At 36.8% G+C, this 22,633-nt stretch overlaps 1 protein-coding gene across 2 annotated transcripts in view; it reads right to left on the reverse strand.

Annotated features, from left to right (window-relative positions):
- Positions 1-2,177: 2,177 nt before the first annotated feature.
- MCF2 (MCF.2 cell line derived transforming sequence) overlaps positions 2,178-22,633 on the reverse strand; it is a gene marked incomplete at both ends in the record, with an annotated part of 107,215 nt that continues 86,759 nt past the window's right edge. Inside the window, 9 exons of one of the 2 annotated variants that reach the window (XM_079726935.1) lie at positions 2,178-2,218; positions 6,803-6,852; positions 7,206-7,277; positions 8,186-8,298; positions 11,167-11,276; positions 12,846-12,955; positions 15,825-15,885; positions 16,438-16,516; positions 18,291-18,383. In XM_079726935.1, the coding sequence (XP_079583061.1) occupies positions 2,178-2,218; positions 6,803-6,852; positions 7,206-7,277; positions 8,186-8,298; positions 11,167-11,276; positions 12,846-12,955; positions 15,825-15,885; positions 16,438-16,516; positions 18,291-18,383 (729 nt within the window). Of the gene's footprint in view, positions 2,219-3,419; positions 3,464-6,802; positions 6,853-7,205; positions 7,278-8,185; positions 8,299-11,166; positions 11,277-12,845; positions 12,956-15,824; positions 15,886-16,437; positions 16,517-18,290; positions 18,384-22,633 lie in introns of those variants that run through there. The other variant, XM_079726936.1, reaches the window with a different exon arrangement.

The following is a 22,633-nucleotide window of genomic DNA, read 5'->3' on the forward strand; positions in this document are numbered from 1 at the left end:
CCATGGACAGATGAATGGATAAAGAAGATGTGGTACATATATATAATGGAATACTATTCAACCATAAAAGAGAATGAAATAATGCCACTTGCAGCAACATGAATGGACCCAGAGATTATCATACTAAGTGAAGTAAGTCTGAAAGAGCAAGACAAATATCATATATCACTTATATGTGGAATCTAAAATAGGACACAAATGAACCTATCTATGAAACAGAAACAGAATCAAGGACATAGAGAACAGACTTGTGATTGCCAAGGGTGAGGGGGTGGGAGAGGGATGGATTGGGAGTTTGGGGTTAGCAGATGCAAACAATTATACATAGGATGGATAAACAACGAGGTCCTACTCTACTGTATAGCACAGAGAACTGTATTCAGTATCCTGTGATAAACCATAATGGAAAAGAATATGAAAAAGATTATATATATGTATAACCGAGTCACTTTGCTGTACAGCAGTAATTAACACAGCATTGTAAATCAACTATACTTCAATAAAAAAAAAGGAAAGGAGTTTTCAATGATACTATACTAAACCGAAAAAAATATATGAGTGAGTTTAAGGTTGGATATTTTTAATGTGGAATTAATGCAAGTACATTTACTTTTTAAGTACATTTATAACGTAATTAAAATTTGAAGACTTAAAGGGATTGCTGCTGTTTCATAGTAACACACATTTATAAACCCGAAAAAATTAATACAGTGCAGTTACATATACAAATACATGTACAAATATAGCATTCATTGTACAGTGATTAAAACATTAAAAGACTACACTGTATGTTTGAATATATAGAACTCAGTACTGTCTTAAATGATTAAAATCCCTAGTTTAATACCATGAAAATAAAATGCCTTGTGCAGAGGGGCATCATTATTCAAAGATTTTATCTCCTAATTCTGTCTTCTAACCACAGGGTCAGCACACAAAGAAATGTATTTTAATATCATTTTGTTGTTGTTGTTATTGTTGCAGAAGCATTAATTGAAATATCAAACATATGGACATTTTCATGAGTCAGTTATAAATCAACCATCACAAATTCCAGTAATTTGACATTAGAAGATTTATAATTTACAGGGAACTTTGAATAAAATACAATTGGTTTGTCATATAAATGGTTACATCTAATGATACCACTGAAATAAACTATGATTTGACATGATACACAAGCCTACTTAAAAGATAATTTATGTATTATATAGTTATTGTATTGTTTTCTGTAAAACCAATCATCAAAAACCATGCACCTAATATGCCAACTTGATAGTAAAACTCACGATCCATGATTCAAAAGGCAGCAATTTCAAACCATTGTCTTCAGTGGCCCATAATATAAAATACGCCAAGCCTAAGTTCAACACTGCATGCAACAACTGGGCCTGTGCTTTAAAACAAGTGATCTCGCTGTTTACATATTTAAAAGAAGGGCATCTATACATATATTATCAAAGAAGAACCACAGGAAGAAACACAATATAACTTAAGAAAACCTGCACTAGAATAGATTTTTCTAGAAAATTCAAAAGCAAGTAAAGACACTGGAAAGCAGAGCTTTGTGACAGGAACACCTCTTGTGCAAATACGAATATTTAACTTAAAGCTGTGATGTATCTAAATTTCAATGCATAAAGTGTAAACTTCAACACATCCTAACTGCAGGATTTTTAGCTTTGGGTCTTTTTAGAACCATTAAGACAGCTCTGACAACCCCAAATACCAGTCCAAGTGCAAAAGAGGTCCTTCAGAAGGTATCCCTTTGGTACATTATAGTCACATAGTTAACAAAATTATATAATAACATAACCTAACAATTACCAAAGGGGTTTAAAATCTCTGATTATCTCTCTTCTCTCTTTGGATTTTTGTTTTGTTTTGTTTAGATGGAATCTGAATGCATGCCATGAAAAACCCTACTTGTAAACAAAATAACACTGCACTTTTCACCTGGGGGGATGGAAGGTGTGAAGATGGCTTCTTGCAAGAATGAGACAAACTCTGAATGACGAAGTCCACCTCAGTCCTGAGGAAGTTCTGTGAATGTCATGGGAAGCATAGGATCATCCTGACTCCTGTGCTGTTTATCTGTAACACTTTTAAGAACTGTAATCTAGTTCATACCTCCAAAGGAAATCTTATTTTTTAAAGTCTATTCTTTCTCCTTTAATTCAAGGGGAACTTAGTTTCCTTGTGTTACTCAGAGCAGCATCTACAAAATAATGAAGAATGATGTTAATACTCGTGACTTTTAAGGCCAAAAATGTTGTCTGTGCTATGACTTCTAACACTAAATGTGAGGATTCAAAAGGTCCATCATAAATTCAAAGGTGATGTCTTTTGGTTGTTTATTTTAATTTGAAAGTTGTTATTCTGTTACATAGTGATTTATTAAAGGCATCTATTTCATGAACAGCATAACTTCACTAGAAGCAAAATAAACAGAATTCACATCTCCTAAAACCAGATTTCCCGAATATTGTATGAATTATGCTATGTGCATATAGATGAAACATGTTAAGCACATAATTAACCGAGAGACCTTTACATTCCATTTGCCAGATTTCAAATAAGAGACTCTAATACATATTTTGAAACCTAAGTGCTGTTGACAGTTGCATATGCGATCAACTTTCATTTCCTAATCCATTAATTGACACACAATACAACATATTTTTGTAGGCCACGTTATACTATTTTGCTCTATGCAATGTAATGAGGAACAGGTCTCAATCAAGACCACTTGATATAGCATTCAACCAAAATCTACCAAGTACTAATTTGTCAATTCGATCTGTCATAAATCCATGTTATTTGAAAGTAATGTATATTTTTAAAACTTCCGAAGTCAGAACTTTCTAGAGAACAGGGAACTATGGGACCTTGTCACCATATCTAGTAGCATGTCATACCAAGAGAGTAATACATGCTTTAAATGCTGATGGTATATCAATCCATTACACTTAACTCTCCTGATGACACTGCAAAAAAGAAAAGGCTATTGAAAAAGTGTACTGATGGTAGAAAATAAAAATGAAAAGAATAATGTTATTTTTTCCAAATAAACTGTATGTATGTTAACAAATGTATAGTAAGCCCTTCACTGACTGAAAAATAAGCACAAGCCCAAAGCAGATTTAAGTTTTTTTGCCATGCACTTTTTAAAAGGTGGTAATATGCTCTAAATCTACTGTGATTAGTTACAGTAATGGAATCATTTCAAATTAAAACTAATCATATATGTAATTTTACATGTCCTCCATTACTGTTAGCTAAAATTGAATGTAATTAACTTTGTCCTGAATTAACTATGAGGACATCTGTCTCTATATTTAAAATGATGATTATAAAAGTTATGGAAAATCTACTGAGTGTTCCTAATGTTGAATACAAATGCTAATATTATATGGAAGTTAGATGAATGCACTTGGTGTTTTCAATTTTGAATTTTGGAGACCTGAGTACAAGAAACGCCATTATTTTCTAGTATATACACTGCACTCTTATTTCATGGCTTTATTGGTTTATAAAATATGCTTCATTAAAAAATGATTTATATATTTAATTTACACAGCTCTTCGAGCACGTATTTTAAGTGACTCAAGTGTTTCTTTGTCTCTCTCTCATTAACCACTTAAATAAGCATAAAGCAGTTGGCAGAAAGCTGGTCATGTTTATTTTCAAACTTAACTCTTTAATGTGTAAGATGGAATCAGTTAATTTGAGGGGAATATATGATTCATTACAGCTATCTGGCTTTTGAAAGTGTTCAAAATGTCACTACCTTAGGTTTTACCTTATTCGAACACATACACATTTTTAAAGTGTAAAGTGCTCAATTCAGCATGTGCAATGTTTCTTTGTGTTTGTCTGATACTCTTCTTTTATGGTTAGTACTTTTTCTGCCCTGTATAATTAACAAGAAAGAAATGGTTAACTGCTCAAAGGCATGAAGATATTGTCCTGTGCTTTTAGAAGCTTTATGATTCTAGCTTTTATGTTTAGGTCTATGATGCAACTGAAATTAATTTTTGTGTATGGAGTGAGGTGTAGGGATGGAGGTTCACTTTTTTTAATGTGGATACCCAGTTGCTCCTGCACAATTTGCTAAAACAACCTTCCTTTCCCCATTCAGTTGACTTGACACCTTGATTAAACATTAATCAGTTATATATATGTGGGTCTATGTTTTTTTAATTCTTTTAAAAATTTATTTTATTTATTTATCTTTGGCTGTGTTGGGTCTTCATTGCTGCGCGCTGGCTTTCTCTAGTTGTCTCCAGTGGGGCTACTCTTTGTTACGGTGCGTGGGCTTCTCATTGCGGGGGGCTTCTCTTGTTGTGGAGCATGGGCTCTAGGTGCGTGGGCTTCAGTAGCTGTGGTGTGTGGGCTCAGTAGTTGTGGCTCACGGGCTCTAGAGCACAGGCTCAGTAGCTGTGGTGCACGGGCTTAGTTGCTCCACGGCACATAGTATCTTCCTGGACCAGGGCTCGAACCCGTGTCCCCTGCATTGGCAGGCGGATTATTAACCACTGCGCCACCAGGGAAGTCCCTGTGGGTCTATTTTTGAACTCTATTTTTCTATACTTAAACCAATACCACACTGTATTCATTACTGTAGCCTTTTAGTAGGTTTTGAAATCAGGTATGTAAATCCTCAAGATTTCTGAGATTCCTCTGTTCTAGGTTTTTTTGCCTTCCATATACATTTTAGAATATACTTGTCTTTATTTTTTCTTCCAAAAGGGCTTGCTGAGATTTTGACTTCATTAACTGTCAATCTGGGGACAATGGATTTCTTAACAATGAGATTTCCAATCCTCGAATATGGTATATCTCTCCTTTTAGTAGGTCATCTTAAATATACCCCAGCAATTATTTGTGGTTGTCAGTATAGAAGAAACCTGAGACATCTGTTGTTAGATTTATTCCTATTTATTTTATATTTTATATTACTAACGTAAATGGTATTTTTTATTTCTTTTTTTTCTAATTCTTTGTTGCTAGTATATAGAATTACAGTTTATTTTTGTATAATTATTTTATATACCATGGCCTTATAAAATTCACTTATTACTTCTAATAGGGTCTTTTTGTGTATAGATTCCCAATGGTTTCATACATACACATGATCTGCTAAGCATGAGAGCATTGTCTCTTTTCTAATATTTTGGTTCCTTATCTTTTTTTTTTTTTTAATTTTTTTTTTATGGGACGCTGAGTTGCAGAGTTGGAGTTTCTAAATCATCACATGGAAATGCATCAGAGTCAGAGTCTCCGGCACTACCTCGGTTCCTTATCTCTTTATCTTGAGTTATGGCACTGGCTAGGACTTCCAATACAATGTTAAATAGAAATGGTGAGAATGAATATCCTTGGCTTATTCCCAATCTTAGGGGCAAAAGCTTCCAATATTTCATCATTAAGAATGAGGTTAACTGTGATTTTTCACAAGCACACATTATTCCCTTTATTCCTAGTGTGGTGAGAGTTGCTATCATGAATGAGTATGGAGTTTTGTCAAGTGCTTTTCTGTATCTACTGAAATGATTATATAATTTTCCCCTTCATTATGTTAATATGGCAAATTATACTGACTTTTGAAGCATGTAATACAAGTACTTAATTTAAAGCTATACAATTCCCTACATTTCCTTCCCTCTTGAGCTGCATCCCCAAATTTTGATATGTCACATTTCATTTTCATCCAATTTTAAATCATTATAATTACTCTTGTGATTTCCTCTTTGTCCCATGTGTTGTTTAGATGTGTATTATTTAATATCCAAATATTTAGGGATAATCTATTTCTAATATAATATCTTTTGAGACTTTATATGATTCCTATCTTCTGAAATTTATTATTTCGTTTATGATCCAACATATGATCTATCTTGGTGAATGTTCCATGTATACTTAAAAATAATGGTGTATTCTGCAGTTGTTGGATGTTGATTTTGAATAAATGCCAACTGGTTCAGGTTGTTGGCCTATCAGACTCTTCTGATTACTAATTGTCTAAATAATTCAGTAATTCAATAATTATCACAAAAAAACCTTTGAAAGGTGGCCCAGATTTAGAGAAACAAACAAACAAAAACACAAACAAGAAGTGACTCTATTTTGGAGATTCCCATGTGACCCAATATTTTTATTGAGCCCTATCACCCTTAGATTTTGTTTCATGTCATAAATGAAATTTAGAACCAAGTAAGTTACTCCTGGCCTATTAGATTCATTTAAACACAAGGTAACATCACCTAGAATTCAAATACAAGTCCAAAACTAGGAATTCAAAGGAAATATGTACATATAATAATAATAATCTTGTTCACAAACAAATCTGTTGTTGTTGTTGTTGTTGTTGTGCTGCCTTTTTATAGATAGCTCAGTATCAGGTGAAAGATTTATAAGAATAGTGGTTTGTATACAGAAATTTCATGTACTAATGCTTGGCTTAATAGAAAGGAACATTCTCATTGCTTCGTAATATCTTCACACATTAAGTCTTGGGAACAGACACAGGGTATGTTTGTTTGTGTGTGCATGTGCGTGCACATGAAACTTTCTTTCAAACCTATCAACCTTGTAGAGAAAAGTTTAACATGTTTAAAACATCTCTATTCATTAATTTAAAACTATTAAGGGAAAAAATTAAATCCTAGCTAACATAATATGCTTGCAGCTCTATTTCTAAGTGCAGAGAGGTTCTTACCCTATGCCAATTACACATTTGGTGGAGCTTTAAAATTTTTAGCCTTTAAACAAATAGCATACAGTCAAGTTCATATTATACCTGTAACTTTGGCATTCCGAAACCTATAGTCACCAATTAAAACCTGCAAACTGGGGCTTCCCTGGTGGCGCAGTGGTTAAGAATCCACCTGCCAATGAAAGGGACATGGGTTTGATCCCTGGTCTGGGAAGATCCCACATGCCGCGGAGCAACTAAGCCTGTGCACCACAACTACTGAGCCTGCACTGTAGAGCCTGCGAGCCGCAACTACTGAGCATGCATGCCACAACTCCTGAAGCCCAGGCACCTAGAGCCCATGCTCCACAACAAGAGGAGCCACTGCAATGAGAGGCCCGCACACTGCAACAGAGTAGCCCCCGCTCGCCACAACCAGAGAAAGCCTGCGTGCACCAACAAAGACCCAACGCAGCCAAAAATAAATAAATTAATAAAAAAAGCAAACAAACAAAAAAAACCCTGCAAACTGTTCCCTGGAATCAAATCTTCTTTTCTTCTGTTTAGATTTTTCACCAACCTAAATAATAAACTAATTAGTAGCCAATACTGGTAATATAAGGTAATAAAATTAACATATACATTGCATTAAAGCTCAGATTTTCACAAACTATTGCACGTATTCAAAGACCTACATGACACTGTGCTTGAGTCCTTTGAGTAATCTACAAAAGACTTAGCTCACTAGCAAAAATGGTTCTTATGTTAATGATCCATCATTAATTTCACCGTCAGATGTACACTCTTCCCCCTTTAGGGTCAGAGTACACAGTCAATGTGGCACTTCAGTTAAAGTTATTGACACAATGAAGGCAGAATTATTTCATATAAAATTCCCAAAAGCTTTATGGAAGTTTCATTCAGTCCTCTTCCAAATAATATTTCCTTCCTCTTTGGGTTCTCTATAATTAAACAGCATATCAGCCAGAAGCATCTTTGCAATCAGTGCTGTATAAAGTCAAATGCATGAGGATAGAATGATAAGACTAAAAAGTCAGTTTTCGAACTGATAAAGCAAAGTGTGGCTATGTTGTAAAGTAGCGAACATGGTCCCTGTCACATAGTGGGCATTCATTAAACATGTGACGAATTAATGAATGACTTAAACGACCCAATGTAATGTGATCTGTAGCCATTACAAAGCCTGATGTATCAGCTGAAACATCTGAGCCAAAGGTAAACCACAAAAGAGCATGCAGACTCATAGCATTTCATTCTTTCAAAGCATTTTTCACTCACCAAAGGTTAACATTCCTTTCGGTGAGCTATATAGGCATGGCTGAAGCAATGAAAATGAAACACTGATAAGAAATGTGTTATTTCTGCTTCTTGAGACTGTATAACAAAGATACAAGTAAAGCAGAACATTTGATTAGATATCCGTGTGCCCCAGGCGGAGGTCAACATAGTCATGGAGAATTCACCTACCATTGACCCTCAGCATCCTCATGGAGAAACTGAATGACATCTCCATTTCTAATCAGGAGGTCTTCTGAGCCTCTCTTCCTGCAATCAGCTAGGGCTTTATATTTGCCTGGAGACTGTAAGGTTGTTGTGAAAAATTACATTACAAATTTGAATGCAAAACTACTTGCATAACTGCCTGTTCTGTGACGTAAAGACTTCATTCTTTACTTCAATGGTAAATGTGGTTAGCTGCAGCAGCTTTGCAGTAACAAATAAACATAGAGCAGTTTGTGATGGCAAAAAAAAAAGCAGGACGTGTTTATTTAACCTGAAGAATTCATTTTTATTTGCAAAAAGAGAATTACAGCATGAACTACACAGAAAATAACAGAGCACAACTGATTTAAGTTACATGAATAATAAACATAAATCCAGAAAAAAAAAAGCATGAAAATAATTTTTAAATACTGTTGTTTGTAAACTACTCTCATTAAAAATAATTATCTTGGCACATAAAAAAGGCAATGGCCCTGAACAAAGATTTACTAACGCCCCTAAAAGGATTCATGTGCTTTATCGTTTTGCACAGGTAAAAATAATGGGCACAAAAGCTTAGTCCAATAAAAGCATATTAAACCATAATGTTGTGCTTTACTTGGCCTTAATCTTTTTGCAGCTATAATTTTAACTTGATTCATTAATAAGCTAAATAATCCAAGGCACACTGATTGCATTTGGTTACAAGGTAGACAGAGAAGAAATAGTGATCTTCAAGTCCAAATGTATTCTGAGATGAGAATTTTTCCAGCACAGTATCTTACACATTGAATATATGATTTTAAAGAGTAAGAGTACCATAATTAAAACTTTTTTAAAATAAAAGGAAAGAAATAATTATGTGGTGGTGATTCTTTGCACGTCCAAAGGAATTAACCTGAAAACATTATTCGCATCACTCGGGCTGAACGTCTTTTGAGCAGTATTTTTATCAAATGGGCCGAGGAGCAGACAGGAAAGAGCTACTTGCCATTTAACAGAGTAGCTTCATTAAAATAGGGCAGCCATCTCCGACACGGGCCTCTACAAGGGAAGCAGCACCCATTATTTCTTGTTTTTGACTTGATAAAGCGAGGCTAAAAGATCAGCTCTTTCCAACCTGTTTTGCTTTTTAGGTTGGGGGTTATTTAATTGAGGGGGTATGGAATTCACTATATTGTCCCTTGTATGTTTTCCTTAGTAGCACAACTCAGGGAATTCTTGGGAGAAGAGAGGAGAGCTAGTAGGTTTTTCTACATTCCCATCCCCTATGATGAAAGCATTAATCAATTTTGCATATTTGCTTTATTTTCTGACACCATAGCTGGAAAAATGCTTACTGAAGGCTTTCTCGGTTCTTGACAATCCCTTCATAGAGCGTCATTTACAGCAAACATTGAAATCCCAACTGGCTTCCCTTGACTTACTGCTCACACCTGAACAACGACCCCTCCTGTCCTCAGATAATGTTACTTCAGGAAATGAAGTTCTTTTTATTTATTCATCTAAATCAGCAATTCTCAAAGTTTGGGAGGCTGACCATTGGGAGTTCCAAGGGTCTGCAAGGGTCAAAGCTAAATATATTATTTGCCTTTTTCACTCTCATCCTCTCACAAGTCTACAGAGGAGTTTTCAAGAGGCCACCGAATGTGTGATAGCACAACAGGTCAAATGCAAACGCAGATATGAGAATCCAGCTGTCTTTTCTGAAGCCAGATGTTAAAGAAATTTGCAAAAATATTTCATTTATTATTATTATTTTTATTGGCTGCACTACGCAGCTTGCGGGATACCAGTTCCCTGACCAGGGGTCGAACCCATGCCCCCTGCAGTGGAAGCACAGAGTCCTCACCACCGGACCGCCAGGGAAGTCCCTTATTTATTTTTTAATTTTTAGGCTGCAAAAATATTTCAAATGCCACTCTCCTCACTAGATTTTTTTGGTTTCAAAAATGTAAATTCATTAAAACGTTTGAGCACTGCCAGTGTAGACAATGAACGCTGGACAAATCTCTTACCAGCTCTGAGCCTCGGTCTCCTCCTCCACCAGTTGGAGGGAATAAAGCCTCACTAAGACTATGAATATTCAGTGTGAAATCACTTTGAAAACTATAAACGGCCATACAAATATGAATTATGGTCACTGTATTATTAGTGGAAAGAATATTCTGTTGCTTTTTTAAAGAAAGCATTCCAGCGTCGATGCAGCTTTGGGATTCTCCATGCCATTACTCCCTTACCCCAACACCAGAACTGCCAAACTGAATTTATTCCTCTGAAAAGCACCAAGGAACAGTCCACTACAAAGCATCATTCCCACCCTCCACCCTGGTGACTTCAGAAAATTGGAGATTAATCCTAAACAGTCCTAACTCCCCTGTAATAATCCATCAGGATCCTAACAACACTGCAAACTAGTTCTTCTATAAAACACTTACTTTTGCCCTAAAGCAACCTTTACTTTCATGGGGTGCCCTCTTGCTCTGATATGCTGAGATCTGTAGCATTAGCATGTTTTTTGACAGCCAACTAAAATATATTCCCCAGATGGTATTAAATAGTTTTTAATGTGTAATATTTATTTCCTATACTTTCTAATCTGGAATCTAAACTGATTTCTAAGTATATCTGAACCTCCTTTGTGCTCTGATTTTATCTCACATGCCCAGATTGAAAACAGAGTGGTGAAGCTCAATTATAGATAAAATTGGTCACGATATGGGACTTGGAATGATTGACTATCTCATTAACTTCAGTAGGAGCTCCATGTATAGCTCAAACAAGTTCTCACAGAGATAAAAGTGCTTACTGAATGTTCACAGTAAGACTTGCTTCAAATCTTTTGGCTGTGGAAATGACCTCATGACCTCAAGGATACTGACAAAGGATTGCCCCATGTGCCTCACCTATTTCATCAATAAAATTGTTTGAAGGGTTTTTATTTCTCTTAATATGTCATTACTAACCATTAGAGGCCTTTCTCCTTCATTGTCATCATAAGAAGAGTAGAAACAGTTACTGGGCCATTCCTCATGCTCAACAGAGATTTCTGCAGGTGATGACATCTCAGTCCAAACTGTAAGAAAAACATGGAGGGTGGCAGTTACTGGTCCACCACAAGGAGAGAAGTAAAATGAAGTGTAATAATCAAGGCCATACCCTTTAATGGTCCAAGAATAATATCTTTTGTAATAAAACCTCCAATTAGGTTGTACTAGTTTAGAATTTCTGATATTTCAGAAAGGGCCTAGAATATCTACACTTCTTTTACTTTTTAGGATGGTTTCATGTTGGGGTTGGTGGGAGTTATTACAGATAATAATAAGTTAAATAACATTCCAGAGAACATTTACCCCTTCTTATAGAAAATCATCTCTTCCAAAAATTCTTTCTACAGCATTCTTCTTGGTCCCACTTAAATAGCACTTATAACATTCTACCTGGTAATATTGTTATTTCGGACTTGTATCTCTTGTATTAGGCAGGAACCATGTGTTACACATTGTGTGTCTCATAAGAACCTGCCTGCAAGAGATGCTTAATTAATAAAATGCATTGAACTGGTATGGATGAAGCAATCTGACGTAGGCAGAGAAATGACAGCATTTTATCTTGGCCACACTAAACTATTCATGTAACCTTGGAAGAGTCATGTTAACTTTCTCTGACTTGGTTTCCTCACCTGTCAAATGAAGGCAGTGGTACTAGGCTCTCTCCTGATGGCTCAGGGAGCCACAGTGTAGATGACCTGAGGGAAGTGACCCGTAAATGGAGAACTGAAGTTGAGCAAGGTTGTTGTTCCTTGTTTCTCCTCAGCTAGTAGAGAAGTCTTTCAGATTAAGGAACATCATATTTAAGCATTGAGTATCAGGCACCCCGTTAGGCATTTCTCCAGGGAAGTCTATGCTGTTGATCCCAGAGTTGTTGAGGTGACCCTTGCAGGTGCTTCTGAAGTGCCTTCCCTGTTATCACACTATCAAATTGAATTTTCATTGCTTGTTGCATTATCTTTCTACTCTCCTAGCTCCGTGGGGATGGCAGCTGAGTGTATCTCAGTTAGACTGTATGCCCAGAGTACTGCACAGTTCCTGGCACACAGGCTGTTATGTTTGTTAAATTAAACAAATTATTTTAAATCCCTTTAAATGACCCAATTTGCAAAATAAAAAGAAATATTCCTGAGCTATAAATGACTCTTCTCTATTCATTAAACTTACGGTGAGTCAAGCAAGTGTGCATCCCTTGATGCAGGATGTGTTTTATTCACCTCTGTATCCTGTGTAGGAGGGGCTCCCAAACTTGAGAAGGTGCCAGAAAGAATCACATGAAGAACTTGTTACATTACAGCTGGCTGGGTCTCACTCCCAGAGTTTTTGATTCAGAAGGTCTGGGATGGAGCCAGAGCATTTGCCTTCTTAACAAGTTCCCAGGTGATGGTGATGCTACTGGTCCACGGACCACACTTTGAAAACCTCTGCTCAGCTGAGTATCTTGCATATGCACAAGACAGAAGAGCCTTCTAAAAATGGGTTAACTTTATTTTATCCATATAAAGTGAATAGATGGGTAGATTTCTCAAATTAACAACGGGAGGAAACAATTTGCACAGCCATGAATTCTCCCTTCGGATAAGCATTACACATACCTGTATTTGCTTCTGCCCGAACTGACGCGATGGCCTCACTGACTTCCACCATAGCGCTGGTGTGCTCCAAGTCAGTTTCCTCAGCGCCTATAAAAGCTCCCTGTTGCCTTCTGAAATAGTAAATATGTAGAAACTGGTAAGTTTTTTTTTAGTTTAAGAGTAATAATAAATTTTAAATGGTATTTCTTCTACTAATACCATGTGTTAAGAACATAGTCTAAGAATCCATTCAAACAGAGCTGATTTTCCCCCTTATTTAAGTCTGTGTGATAATAGCTCATAATATACAAAAGCTTAAATCCTGGGATCCAAGCCAGCACGGAAAAAAAAGGCTCCCTTCTGGACCCAAGGCAGGTATATTGTTTAAAATCCCTGTTGCATATTATATTGTATACCCGAAATTTGCTAAGAGGTAAATGCTAAATGTTCTCACCACAGACACAAAAAATGATAACTATGTGAGGTGATGGATATGTTAATTAGCTTGATTGTGTTGATTATTTCACAGTGTATATGTATGTCAAATCATCAAATTTTATTCTTTTTTTAAAATATCTTTATTGGAGTATAATTGCTTTACAATGGTGTGTTAGTTTCTGCTGTATAACAAAGTGAATCAGCTATACATATACATATAACCCCATATCTCCTCCCTCTTGCATCTCCCTCCAACCCTCCCTATCCCACCCCTCTAGGTGGTCACAAAGCACCGAGCTAATGTCCCTGTGCTATGCGGCTGCTTCCCACTAGCTATCTGCTTTACATTTGGTAGTGTATATATGTCCATGCCACTCTCTCACTTCGTCCGTCCCAGCTTACCCTTCCCCCTCCCCATGTCCTCAAGTCCATTCTCTATGTCTGCATCTTTATTCCTGTCCTGCCCCTAGGTTCTTCAGAACTTTTTTTTTTAGATTCCATATATATGTGTTAGCATATGGTATCAAATTGTACTCTTTAAATGTATATAATTTTAATTGTCAACTATAACTCAATAAGTTGGAAAAATATAAACAAAAAAAAACCTTATTGTTCTATGAACTTTTAACTTCAATGAATTAGGCAAAGTGTATATGAATGACAATGAAACCTCAATCTGATTAATACTGTTGAGTTGTATCAGCTACTATAGAGTCAATTGCTCCATGAAATCTAAAGACTTTACTTCCAGAATACATGATAAAACACTGAGTTTTGTGAACCGTGGAAAATAAAGACTTCCACCGTCATTTTTAAATGGTTCTCCTGGGGCTTCCCTGGTGGCGCAGTGGTTAAGAATCCGCCTGCCAATGCAGGGGACACAGGTTCGAGACCTGGTCCGGGAAGATCTCACATGCTGTGGAGCAACTAAGCCCGTGTGCCACAACTACTGTAGCCTGCGCTCTAGAGCCCATGCTCCGCAACAAGAGAAGCCACCGCAATGAGAAGCCCGCGCACCGCAACAAAGAGTAGCCCCCACTCACCACAACTACAGAAAGCCTGTCCGCAGCAACAAAGACCCAACGCAGCCAAAAGTAAATAAATAAAAAATAAACTAAAATGGTTCTCCTAAAGCCTCAGATGAATCAACATACTTTGCACCTGATCTTAGCTACCTGTGAAAGATGATGTGCAACTATTTTTTTATTAGAGCATAGTTGATTTACAATGTTGTATTAGTTTCTGCTGCACAGCACAGTGAATCAGTCATACATATACATATATCCACTCTTTTTTAGACTCTTTTCCCATACAGGTCATTAGATAGTATTGAGTAGAGCTCCCTGTGCAGTAGGTCCTTATTAGTTATCTATTTTATCTATAGTCGTATGTATATGTCAGTCCCAATCCCCCAATTTATCCCTCCTTCACCCCCCATAACAGTAAGTTCATTTTCTACATCTGTGACTCTATTTCTGTTTTGTAAATAAGTTCATCTGTACCACTGAAAAAGAGTACTTTTAATAAGTCCTTCAATGATCCCTACATCATGCAGATGCTGCGTGGTGAATTTCTGTGCCAAGGCTTTGGAATCAGCGTGGGGATTCTTTCTGCATATATGTAAATGTTGTACGGAAACTCCACCTTTTAAGATTCCTAGAGGTGGAATACAATGGCCACATCTCTAAACCAGCAGCAAAGCTATCATTGAGGATGGCTGCCTTCCTCAAAGACATCGTGGCTCTGTCCAGGCACAGCCCCCGCCCCTGGGATCCATACCTCCTCTCTAGCTACACAGAGAGGCCAAGTCACCAGCAAGTGGTCTCCATCAAGGGACCACAAAGCTGCAGGCCAGTATTAGCTGCCAGTACTTCATCATTCTTATACCTCTCCTTCTCCAATCAGATTGGAGGTGCCCAGAAATATTTTGAAGAGAAAGCCATGAGTGTAGCCACTTTTGCTAGCAGCCTACATGCAACTCCCCCCAGGGTATACTGAGAACAAAGCACTTATAATCGTGTTTAAAAATTAGTCCAGACTATTTTTCTTTGAGGCAAGGAATACAACTTTATTTGGAAAGCTGGCAGACCGAGAAGATGGCAGACTAATGTCTCAAAATAACCATCTTATCGGGGTCTGGATGCCAGTTTCTTTTATAGAATCAGAGAGGGAGATAAAGTAAAAAGGCATAATAGAGAGTGAGAGGCGGGGAGGAAGTAAAGTAAAAAGGGCCATCAGTCTTGCAAAACATCTCCTGGGGGAGAGGATGTGTTAATCTCTTCTTTCTTGCAGCCATCCACAGGTGGACAGGGTCAAGATGTTTCCCTGAACAAAGGCACTTCCTTATATTCTTTTTAACATCAGGGGAACAGTGGGATAAATATTAAGGACTATCAGGCTCCAAGTCCAAGGACAGAACTGAGAAAATGTGTTTATAGAATTTGATGAGTTATTGCTAAAAGGGCAGGTAATTTTTGTCTGATAGTTTAATTACATTGTTTCATGTTATATACGGAAAACAGAAGATTGGAGAGTGGTATTTCTTAAAGTATAATCACTTACTCATTCCGCTGAGAAGAAAGAGTCTGTTCTGTTAACTGATTATGTTGTTCTTGTTTTTTAACTGTGAAATAAAACAAAGATTATATAAGCATTGTTCGGAAGCCACACTTCTTACTTCCTTGAAGACCAATGACCTTCACATAGCACCCCCCCCAATCCCATTTGAGTTCACCTTCACAGACTTGAAACAGCCAGAGAGAAGGCCAGTCTGAATTTGGAATATAGAAAAGGATCGAACCATGTAATATTTTATTCAAGAAATTCAAGTTTATAACTAGCACCACCCCCAGGCCAACATTACCAAGCACTGATTACTGAGGTCCTAAGCAGAGTTGCCTCATAGGAAGCATTTAGAATTAACACATTCAGATTCCTCTATCACTGCACCACTGCTTCTCAGGCACTAGAGCTCATCTTCCATTGTAAAATTCATTCTCTGAAATAGTTTAAACAGCCTCCTGCATCTTGATCTGCTAATGAGTTGAGCAAACCTTTTCATTATAAATAGTAGAAAGTAAATATCAGCCCCATTCCCTGTAAAAATTATCACAAAATCTGAGTCACTGAGCTGTTCTTGTACTTCATTTTCTGGAGAATGCATGCTTGAACTTACCTGTCATAAGTTCCTGTTGCTTGAACAAAATACTTCTGATTTCTTTTAACCACATCATCTTCACATCTACATTTGAAGCCTAAAGATTTAAAAAGCAGGGGAGGAGAGGACATGTTTCCTTTTTTAAAAGATGCTTTATAATAAAACAAATGTCACTAAGTATATCAAACACGATTTACATCCTGAACCACCATATACCAACTCTAACATTTTGATTCTTAAAACTTCTAAGAAGCAAATAAGTAGCCATCGGATTAGATGAAATAACAGCCAAAACCATTTCGAAATTGGCCTTCGATAATAATGCTCAGAGAAATATGAAATATAAATCTCACTTATTTTTTCTGTGTAGGAGGGTTCTTTTAAATATATAAATGTTTTTATGTTTAATTTTGGTAAAACAAAACAAGTTCTACTGTTTCTGAAAAGACAATCTATTGTAGGGACTTCCCTGGCGGTCCAGTGGTTAGGACTCGGTGCTTTCACAGCCGAGGGCCGGGGTTTGATCCCTGGTCGGGGAACTAAGATCCTGAAAGCCATGTGGTGTGGCCAAAAAAAAAAAAGGACTCTTTGAAATGACAATATTCTCTTGAAATGTTCTAATTCCTCTCTTCTTCCATGAGACAGGTTGAAGCTTACAGTGCGTCTGGCCAGAACTTTAACCACATTCTTTAGAAAAAACAATCCGATCTGAATCATCACATCGCCCTGTCTCGTAATCAGGTCCTCTCTGAATGCTGAGCACAAGAGGAACTCAGAACTGTTATAAATCTGTAACTTAAGAAACTTGATGGGGACAGAGAAGCACCGGCCAAGCTCTTGGCTATCAGCTCTTGTTGATAAGTCTCCTGGTGTTGTGGTGAAAACTTAAAGCCATAGAAAGCATCGCAGACATATCTCAAGTTAAAGAAAACTTCTGCCAAGATATGGAAGCAACCTAAGTGTCCATAGACAGATGAACGGATTTGGAAGATGTGGTACATATATACAATGGAATACTACTCAGCCAAAAAAAAGTATGAAATAATGCCATTTGCAGCAACATGGATGGACCTAGAGATTATATGTGGAACCTAAAAAATAAACTAGTGAATATAACAAAAAAGAAGCAGACTCACAGATACAGAGAACAAACTAGTGGTTGCTAGTGGGGAGAGGGAAGGGGGAAGGGGCAATATGGCAGTAGGGGATTAATAGGTACAAACTATTAGGTATAAAATGAGCTACAAGGATATATTGTACAGCACAGGGAATATAGCCTATATATATATATATATATATATATATATATATATATATATATATATATATATATATATATATATATCTTTTTATTTTTTTTATTTTTTTTTTGCGGTACACGGGCCTCTCACTGTTGAGGCCTCTCCCATTGCGGAGCACAGGCTCCGGACGCGCAGGCTCAGCGACCATGGCTCATGGGCCCAGCCGCTCCGTGGCATGTGGGATCTTCCCGGACCGGGGCACGAACCTGTGTCCCCTGCATCGGCAGGCGGACTCTCAACCACTGCGCCACCAGGGAAGCCCTAGCCAATATTTTATAATAACTATAAATGGAGTATAACCTTTAAAAATTGTGAATCACTATATTGTACACCTGTAAAATATAATATTATACAGCAACTATACTTCAATAAAAGAAAAAAATGAAAACTTGGTAACTGAGAAAATGTTTAATTGCATCACAAAGAATAATAATCAAATAATATTGAGGTAACCTACAGGAAAGGACTGAGAACTTTTGTAATGTAACCAAAATTATTTTTGTTTGAAAATTCAGACTTTTGTATCTTAAGGCAGGTTATGGTTTCTAGAATAATTCTTAAATGACCAACCTGGACAATATAAACTTCTTCCTTCCCAGCATACCAGATTTCAAACTTGCGGTTGTCTCCTTTTACATATTCAGTGATTCCAACTTCATCCATCTACAATATATGAGTCACCATTTTCATGAGCATTTTATTCTGAAAATGAAATTACATTCAATCTACCCCCATCATATTCTAAATGAAACAGAATTTCTCACTTCTGCAAAATGTTTTATAATCAAAGAATATGAAATGATAAATACAATCAGAGACCTGAGTGTTTATATGCTTTCATTAAACTATGCACTTATATAGTACGGACTACATGCTCCATTCCAGTGAGTGAAACAAATGTTTCAAATCTGAGCATCCAAGTAGTCCACATAAGACTGAATTCCATTATAACTTAACTGTACACTATAAAAACAAATTATTGTGTCAAACACAGAAGTAAAACTAATTAAACATTGTGGAAAAGGTCATCCAAAATTAATTTAAATGGTTCTTTTTAATAACTTTATGCCAGATAAGTTAATCTCACAAATTACTACTTATGTCTATAGAAACCCTACAAGTTATAGACATCCAATTTATGGGTCGGGGAGAACCAACCAGGTACACAGAAATCCCCTCTATTTCCACCAATCTCTTGACCTCTCTAGAAAGCAACCTGTCATGGGACAGTGATGTCTTCTTGTAGACAGTGAAAATTAGGTATGCAATATCCCTTCCTTACCATAGATTTTCTTCTCTTTCATATGATTGTGCAAAGCACAGACTCTTCCATTTTCTTTCATCCTGTGCTGCTAATAGCTTGGTTAATTTCATTTTGAGCAATTTCACTCCCTTGTACACACATTCTCTTTTAGTTTCCTTCTGCCTTCTCTTTCCTTTCAATCCTTTCCTAATTAACTAAAGGAATATCTCACTCTCTGTTCCATTTACATGCCTCCCAAATGACCCTCATTAGAGCTGATAAGCATTCAAAGTAGTGCTAGTGAGATCCCCATATCAAGGAAAAGAAAAAGGATTATACTTAGAAATGAAAGAGCCTGTGACATCTACCCTGAATGTACTCAGAAGTTACTTTCAGAATGTCCAAAAATATCTTTACATTCCTACTCAACCACTCTAACTAACCTACTTTTGCTCAAACATCAGGTTTTAAGATAAACAATAATCTCATATTCAATCTCTATTTAAATTGATTTTGTTTCAATACATGGTTTTGTTTTAACAGCATAATAAGTTGGAAAGCCCATGTGCTAGCTATGTGTGCTGGTACAAGTTGCTTAACCTTTCTGAATTTCAGTTTCCTCAACTATAAAGTGGGAAGAGTACCTATTTCATAGAGTTGATATAAGGATTAAATAGCATGCACTAAAGGCTTAGATAACATGATGAGTTTTTAAAAGTATGACTTTGCTTTCTCAACTTTCCCTTATTTGAATAGCAATGGTTTTGCTATTTTTCATTGCATACATAGAGCACAGCATTATAGATTAAATGAGCTTTTTTGAGTTACTCTGGAAACCTAACCATGATCTCTATCAAACAACACTGTTCTTAGTTCTAAACAATTCACTACAAATGATCCACTGCAATACAATCCATTTGTAATTCATGGATTGTAGATATTTTATCAAATAACACAATATAAAGGTTTTATCAAAAGGTTTTTATTCTACTTATTAAATATTTACTCTACCATGAAAACTTACCTTTAGAACCTAGAGGCAGAGTTAAAGCTCTAACTATATGAATATAGTTATATGATATATTATATAATAACTAATATATATAAAAGAACGAGGCTGATTCTACAGTTATACCCTAACTGTGGTCTCTGCCTCACCCTTCACATTTTCACTGATGATTTCTGGTAGCTATGAATATATTTTCTATATTTTAAAGCATTTTATCTGAAGACATCTTGCTGTATCAAGTGCTCAGGGCCCCAACTTTTAACCTAATTTTCTGTCTTCAGGGTAGTGTGAAGATGTCAACTACCTTGTTAAAAGTCACCCAGTGGGTCAGAACTCTGGGATTATAACCAATAACTACCTATCTTAAGATTTTTATTAGGCAGATCAGCTCGGTGCTTTGCGATGACCTAGAGGAGTGGGATAGGGAGGGTGGGAGGGAGGCTCAAGAGGGAGGGGATATGGGGACATATGTATGTATATGGTTGAATCACTTTGTTGTACAACAGAAACTAACACAGTATTGTGAAGCAATGATACTCCAATAAAGATCTATTTTAAAAAACTACTTGAATATTGGGAGGGAAAGCACTTGATATATTAAATGAAAAGTCCATGTTATAAAACTGAAAAGATAAAAGACTTTTATTTCTGTATCTGGGATATATAATAGTTACTTCTTGGGTCAGTATTATGAAAAAATTGATCTTGGACTTCCCTGGCAATCCAGTGGGTAAGACTCTGTGCTTCAAATGCAGGGGGCACGAGTTTGATCCCTGTTCAGGGAACTAGGATCCCACATGCCACGTGGTACAGCCAAAAAAAAAATTATCTTGATTCACAATAACAATAACAACAAAAAAATGTAGCTAGGCTGAACTGCCGTGAAGCAGTTAGAAACAAGATATTGGATATAAAACAGTAACATAACTGTATATTGAAAATAGTTTATGGGATCAAAAAAAGAAAGAAAATGAGAATTATAACAGAATACTATTTATATAAATTAAAACTAAATGGGGGGCTCCCCTGGTAGCACAGAGGTTAAGAATCCGCCTGCCAATGCAGGGGACATGGGTATGAGCCCTGGTCCAGGAAGATCCCACATGCCGCAGAGCAACTAAGCCCGTGCGCCACAACTACTGAGCCTGCACTCTAGAGCCCGCGAGCCACAACTACTGAAGCCCACGTGCCACAACTACTGAAGCCCATGTGCTTAGAGCCTATGCTCCATAACAAGAGAAGCCACTGCAATGAGAAGCCCGTGCACCACAACGAAGAGCAGCCCCCACTCACCGCAACTAGAGAAAGCCCGTATGCAGCAACGAAGACCCAATGCAGCCAAAAATAAATAAATAAGTTTTTTAAAATCTAAATGGGCACAGAACATTAGTATATACTTAAAAAGAACACACAAACAGAAGGATGTACATCAAATAATACAGGGGTAGAGAGGAGAGTAAGTGTGGGGAATGATAAAAAGGAATGAAAGAATAAACAAGCAAGAACAAGGCCTGCCAGCACGGCGCAGTGATTACAATCATGGAGACCGAAGCCATCCGCCCGGGTTTGAATCTGTGCTGCACCACTTACTAGCCATGCTCTTGGATGAATTATTCACCACTCTGGAACTTGGCTTTCTCATCCTTAAAATGGGGTTAGTAATAGTTCCTACTTCATATAAAGTTGCTATGTGGATTAAATGACTTAACACTGATATTCGTAAACACTTAGAACAGCTCTTAGCAAACACTGAGTACTACATGTATGTTTGTTAAACTTAAAAACATAGATGATAATAATAAACACATGAACTGAGGAATCTGTAGAACTCAAATGTCTCCATTTGACTAAACGTGACTTTAGGGCCTTTCCTTTGCACAGGAGCAGCCGACTTAAAATATAGCACACAATCATCGTATAGCTGTGGGGCTACGAGATTCCAGCTTGATACGATGAAGTCACGGCACCAGTCCCCTGAAAGTGCATCTGCATTGATCCTCTCTACCAAAGGGAAGATTCTGAAACCAGGAACCCAAACTGTTACGTAACACACTGACTAGTCCTACTAGTAATTATTTAATCCTGGAATCTCATATAAGCAAGAGGAAGAAAGCATAGTGAGCTTATAAGAGATAGCCTAATTTCCATCTTTCTCTGTCAGCGACATCACCATTTTCCTAGTAATCCTGGTCTAAATCCTTCAGGCATCACTGACTAATCTCTTTTATTAAGGACACTAGGCATTACTGGGGAATCAAAGAAAAATCAGGCTGATTTTTTTCCTTCAAATGTCAGGTTTTATTTATTTTCAGTATCTAGTAAGTCAATAAGCCTGCCTGTTTACCTGCCATGGAAGTGTTTCTTGCATCTATCCCACCCTCTGTTTCCACGGTAGCCACTGTAGTTCAAAATCTCACAAATTGGTTACCTCATACCAGTCTGTCCTTACTGTGATGTACTTTAGAAACACTCTGTTGGTGTGCCCATCATTGTGACAAATTAAAGGTAAAAAAAGAAAAATAGACACAAGCCAGAAATAGTATATTAGGTAGTAACTAGGTCACACCTAAATGCCCATTGACAGACGAATGGATAAAGAAGATGTGGTACATATATACAATGGAATATTACTCAGCCATAAAAAGAAATGAAATTGAGTTA

This window comes from Hyperoodon ampullatus (genome assembly GCF_949752795.1).
Source record: "Hyperoodon ampullatus genome assembly, chromosome: X".
NCBI classification, from domain to species: Eukaryota; Metazoa; Chordata; class Mammalia; order Artiodactyla; family Ziphiidae; genus Hyperoodon; species Hyperoodon ampullatus.